This window comes from Physella acuta, unplaced genomic scaffold (assembly GCF_028476545.2).
Source record: "Physella acuta isolate Inbredline_101_S28 unplaced genomic scaffold, ASM2847654v3 ptg000926l, whole genome shotgun sequence".
NCBI classification, from domain to species: domain Eukaryota; kingdom Metazoa; phylum Mollusca; class Gastropoda; family Physidae; genus Physella; species Physella acuta.
Genome location: NW_026732443.1, coordinates 120245 through 126284, shown reverse-complemented (window position 1 = coordinate 126284; position 6040 = coordinate 120245). Strand labels below are relative to the sequence as shown.

Sequence of the window (6040 nt, the reverse complement as noted above, 5' to 3'; positions counted from 1 at the left end):
ATTTTAAATATTGTAAAACCAAACATGAAATTTAACAATACCAACACATTGTATAAAACGTTTTAGATGTGATGTGGCCTATGTAGGACTGTGTAGTCAGCGCAATGTTATTTTTCTTTTACTTTACGTAAGAACCCAGATTGATGTTCTACAATTTTCTTCTCTCTTAGCTTAAATTAAGCCTAACTTTTATGTGTATAGGCCTACCAAAAACAAAGCTCATGAATAGATTTTCAAAGAAATGTGCTCAGTAAAAGAGGTATAGAAAATTGCAATCTTAAGACAAGTTTTAATGTTTATTATATCTATGCTGCCACCAGATTTTACACTGGTTTGTTGCTTTCATAAATTTTGTACACTGCGAATTATAGACTCATTAGTAATGAGTAAATGATGCATTTATATTTTAACCAGGCTCCCCAATCTTTTGTTTGACAGGTTAATAATATTACATTATTCACCAAAAAAAAATCCCATTAATTGTGAGAAGTATGTAAATAGAAAAAGTGATAATTTTTTTTTCTAAATATTAAATTTTGTTATATACAGATGTAAAATAAATTCAATAAGTTATATTCCAAAATTTGTTTTTGACATATTTAATTTTATTTGTGTTTTTACTATTCTCTTGTCAACAATCATTTAAATATAGATAATCAAATTGCGTTTTAACCAATAACTATTTCATAAATTATTTTTCTCAAACAAGTACAACATTTTACCGATGGCTAGTATAAGAATATTCGAGAAAGTTTAGGGGAGATCACTTCCGGTTTATTTTTAAATGTACCAACTTGGGAACAGAACAAAACTAAACACAAACGCAAAGACAAACACAATGCACACAAACACACAAAAAATAAAAACACAGCACAAACGAAAACGCAAACACAACAACAATACAAACGCAAACACAAACAAAAGCGCAAACGCTAACACAAACGCATCACGTAGTACCACCGATTGACGTCTACCTCCCCCCACCTCCTAAATAAAACAGAAAAATCTTCTTCCGAGTAGTCACTCCGAAAAATATATTATACTAGTTGCATACCCGTGTTACGCCACGGGGAATCTTTTTAAATGTTTCAACTATGGAACCGAACAAAACTAAACACAAACGCTTATACCCGTGCTTCGCCACGTTGTGGATATGGATATTAACTCGATGGGGTCACCGCATTGGGGCGGATATTTTTTTAGCGCACCGCGCTGCGCGCGGGTGTCCGTATAGTCAGGGTTTACCGCGCTTCGCCGTCCGCCCAGACATCTCTCCTCCCCGAACCCAAGGCGTCATCTAAACCGCCGTCAAATGACACGTTTTCCCGGGCGTCCGCGCCCATGGAGAGATTTCCGAAATCTATAGCGATGACGGAAGGACTGACACACTACCACCAGCGTTATATTATAGATCCAGAAAACATACTTTAAACAGTGTCAGCCTCCCAAAATTTTAAGTTCCACACTATGCAAAGCTGCCTTTACTTTTCCTGATGTATGTCAGGTACCCGACAGACCTGAGTTGACACAAGGACGTGCTAATGACACGGATTGGAACTCGAGACTTTCCAGTTAACAGCACTATGATCTACCATTCAATCAGAGCCACCCCACAATTAAACTATATAATGCTAACTAATATATTATGCAAATATTTTAGATTCTGCTGTGCCTCCAGAGAGGCTATATGTCTAGGTCCCCCATCCATGGCTTGAATTCATTAGTGTACCTTTGAATGAGAACAGTGTGTCTGTTTGACACATACCTATTAGTTTCAAATATTGATTTGTAAAGTCACAGACTTGAACAGAAAACACATTTTAGTGATAAATAAAAAATAGACATACAAATATGAAACTGTGCTGTTGAGAATCTAAACATAAATCAAAACATAAAACTGTAAAGTAGGCAAAAAAATGGATGTAGGTCACACAGACTTGGCAGTAGTGTGGGAACTGCAGACACGACAGTTAAGTGAGGTTAACCTCTGCAGCATCAGCATTTAATTATTACGTTCGTTAACGTTTGATGGTTGAAAGTCGTTAATTGGCATTAAGGGAGGTGATGGGGATTAAGATTATGGGCTTGAATGCTTAGATAAGTCATGGGCGTCTCCGTCAATATCTAGTAAGGTTTGTGGCCTCCCCTGCAATTGTAAACTTTTTTGCGACCTTTTCTGGCAAGATATTTTATTCTTATTCAATAGACGCAACAATATTTGTCGTACAGCATAAAAAGAAAGTAAAAGTAAATTTATCTGACTGGTAACCAGACCAAGAAACAAATCTTTGCTTTTTACTTGCGAGTAACTTCAGGAGGGAAGTCTTCTGGGTGTTTAGCGATAAAATCCTCGAAAGATGCTATTCTTCGTTTCCTTTTCAATTCGTCAATCTTCACCCCAGCATATAACCAACAACATTTGGCAGACCATGTTTCCACATACCATATCTCAATTGTTGCCGAAATAAGGGATTAAAAATCACAGATAACAATTCTAGCTAGCCTCCTGCTGCGAATTTTAAATATTTAAATCGAAGAGATTCAATCAAAGTATCTTCGATGTATCTCCCCCCCCCCCGAACGAAATGGAATGGAATTTATATAGAAAACATACTTTTACCAGCGTGTCCCCCCCCCCCCCCCCCCCCCCGAAAATATCATGTCCCCTTCCCCCCACCCCGGAGAAAAAAGTCTGGAAGAAACACTGGATTCAATGTAGAGCATACTACTTGTAATTTCTGGTCTATTTTAGTATGTCATATTGATTACGTATTTTGGAATACCAACTATACTAAACTAATTTATTAAATACTTGACTATAAGACTCTAGTTTTATAGTTTATATTTTGTAACAACTTAATATTTAAAGAAGTATTCCTGTCGTATTGAATGGGCCGTCTTCACTTAATAACTTCTGCCCATGAGATTAGTCTAAAATGAAATTAATCATTACAGATCTTTAAGATAAATGTGACAAAGGTGACAAGAATACATGTTATCTATCATAAATTAACTTGTATAAAAGGGGAAAGAATCACCGTTGAAGTTACTCTTCGCCAGTTACTTCCCTTGTTTTCGTTCAGAAGCAAGTGTAAGTAGAATAAAACAAAGCCTTTCCTTAACTATGTTGGATGTTAAACTAAACATTATTTTTTTAACGCTGAAATTTGTAATATATTTTGATAAATTAACAAAGCTTTTATGATAGGCAGTTTCAATTTTTACAAGCTTTTATTTAACTTGCTTCCTCGCAGTGGCGTAGCGAGGTCGGGTGTCACCCGGTGCGGCACTTAATGGTGTCACCCCCCCCAGAGGCATAGAGACCCTTCCCAGGGACAAACTTTCAAATTTTTGATTTGCACCCCCCCCCCCCCTCAAACTTTCGATTTGCACCCCCCCCTCGAGTTTTCGATTTGCACCCCCCCCCCTCGAACTTTCGATTTGCACCCCCCCCCCCTCGAGTTTTTTTCTATATATTTTGCTATTTTTTGCCTTGGTGTCACCCCCCTAAATGGTGTCACCCGGTGCGGTCCGCACCCCCCGCCCCCCCCTCGCTACGACCCTGCTTCCTCGTCATGTCTGTCTGTCTACCTGTCTTATGGATCGAAACTGGCGAGCGAAATTTTGACCTCTACTAATCGACCAATTTCTCTGAAACTTGGAACGTTGATTTTCTTTTTAATTATATATAGAGAAGTTGATTATTATATATTTAAAGAAAATCATTCGATTTTAGTGCATTATTACATACAAGCTTGTTATTAAAACGTTTTTTGTACATTTGTTTTCTATAGTTAAATTTAATGCAAATGTTTTCGATTCCGTAGGCTATTTTTTTATTACATTAATGTATATTACAATAATTTAAAGAATCGTTTATTATAGCATTATCTTTTTTGCATTAAATTCGTAGCGTTTATTAAAAATTTAATAACGTTTTAATAGACTATTATTTCCCTTAATTATTTCTTTTATACATTTTGTTGTTCGAAACTGCAGAACAATGTTTGAAAACTGTATTATTAAATAAAGTCTTATAATGTATTGATTGTATGGAGTACAAAAACAAGTTTGGTACTCAATTTATGGTACACAAAATAACCAAAACACAACTTTTTAGGCTTAGAGTTTTAGTGTTGCACTGTAAAACTAATGTATGGTTGAAAACTCTATTTAAAAAAAAACTATTTTGTCTGTTGAGTTACCAATAAAATAATTGTTTTAAAGAAACTTAAAATTCTATTCTTATTCATTTGTGTTTAGATCTCTATCCAAAATGGCCTCAATCAAGTTAATTGTCTGCTTCGCCATGGTAGCTGTTGCTAGCGGTATGTACGTCAACAGTGGTAGCAGTGACTACAACAGTGGAAGTGGCTACAACAGCGGTAGCAACAGCTACGACAGCGGAAAGGGCTACAACAGCGGTAGCAGCAGCTACGACAGTGGAAAGGGCTACAACAGCGGTAGCAGCAGCTACGACAGTGGAAAGGGCTACAATAGCGGAAGTGGATACAACAGCGGCAGTGGATACAACAGCGGTAGCAACTACAACAACAACGGCTACAACAACAACGGCTACAACAACGGCTACAACAACAACAACAATGGATACAACAACAACGGCTACAACAACAACGGATATAACAGCAACAGCTACAGCAACGGTTACAAAAATGGCCCAGTAGGTAACAGCGATCAATACAGAGATGGTCTTTACTTCAATGGAGGTAACAACTACGGCTCAAACTACGGCTCAAACTACGGCTCATCCAACTATGGCTCATCTAGCTACTCTGCCCCATCCAACTATGGCTCATCTAGCTACTCTGCCCCATCCAACTATGGCTCATCCAACTACGGCTCATCTAGCTACTCTGCCCCATCCAACTATGGCTCATCTAGCTACTCTGCCCCATCCAACTATGGCTCATCTAGCTACTCTGCCCCATCCAACTATGGCTCATCTAGCTACTCTGCCCCATCCAACTATGGCTCATCTAGCTACTCTGTCCCATCCAACTATGGCTCATCCAACTCTGGCTCTTATGGAAAAGGCTCCGATAACTACGTTTCAGGTAAGAAAACTATGACACTTATATTATTATTATTATTACATGATTATTTATTAAATTGTAACTTATGGGATGGCTTGGTTGAATGTGTATTTTGGTTTGGACTTGTGACCGTAGGACAACTCTGAGTCCACCCAGGTCTGTTTTATGTTGGGGGAAATGTATGCGGCTTGTTGTAATGCAGAAAGATTTGAACTCTACCTCATCTGCTCAATTGATCTCTAGGTCCAGAGAGGAAATTTCCTTACTTACAACTTAAAAATTTACATATAGTTGCAGCTATTTTTGTTACCTAAATAATTTTGGAGCGTAACTAACTATTTATAATAATCAAAAATATTTTTTTTCCATTTTTAGGGTCATCTTATTAAGTGTAAAGAGGACGATGGCAGCGGATATGCTGTTTCAGCGACGATGATTATAGCGATGCTAGTCAAATTTTATCTTTATTTATAAAATAAAGTTTATTATTAGCATTACCTTATATAGCCTGGTGTTACTTTATTAACGTCAACTGGTTTTACAACTTTTGTACACAATTTTATACACACAAACCTACCGGTTTCTGCCTTTAATATACATAAACACTATAATTAAGCATGGCAAATGCTAAACGTTTTGTAACGAATGTACCCGAGTTTTTCATATTAGTTTAAAAACTAAAACAACTTAATTGTATAGAACAACGCAAAAAAATTAAAAGAAACAACTTTATTCTGATCTAAAGCACAAACAAACGACTTAATTAAATGAATTCCGTAGCGAAATTTAAAATGTATACTCAAACCATAAATTGAAACATGGAACTGAAATAAACCCTTACGTACACTTACAAAATTCTAAACTTCAAACTACACATTACCAAAAAATATTTTATTTTCATAAACCTAAATTTGTTATTTAACTAAACAAAAAAAATATTAAAATAAAATAATGTCATTCATCAATTAAACCCAACCTCAATTCTA

The 6040-nt window shown here is 36.4% G+C and overlaps 1 protein-coding gene across 1 annotated transcript; it reads left to right on the top strand.

The window, feature by feature from the left end:
• The first annotated feature begins 3029 nt into the window (after positions 1-3029).
• On the top strand, positions 3030-5556 carry LOC131953496 (N66 matrix protein). The gene is made up of 3 exons (XM_059316685.1): positions 3030-3091; positions 4264-5075; positions 5430-5556. The coding sequence occupies exons 2-3, from the start codon at positions 4277-4279 to the stop codon at positions 5441-5443; spliced, it is 813 nt and encodes a 270-aa protein (XP_059172668.1). The 5' UTR covers positions 3030-3091; positions 4264-4276; the 3' UTR covers positions 5444-5556.
• Positions 5557-6040: the final 484 nt, after the last annotated feature.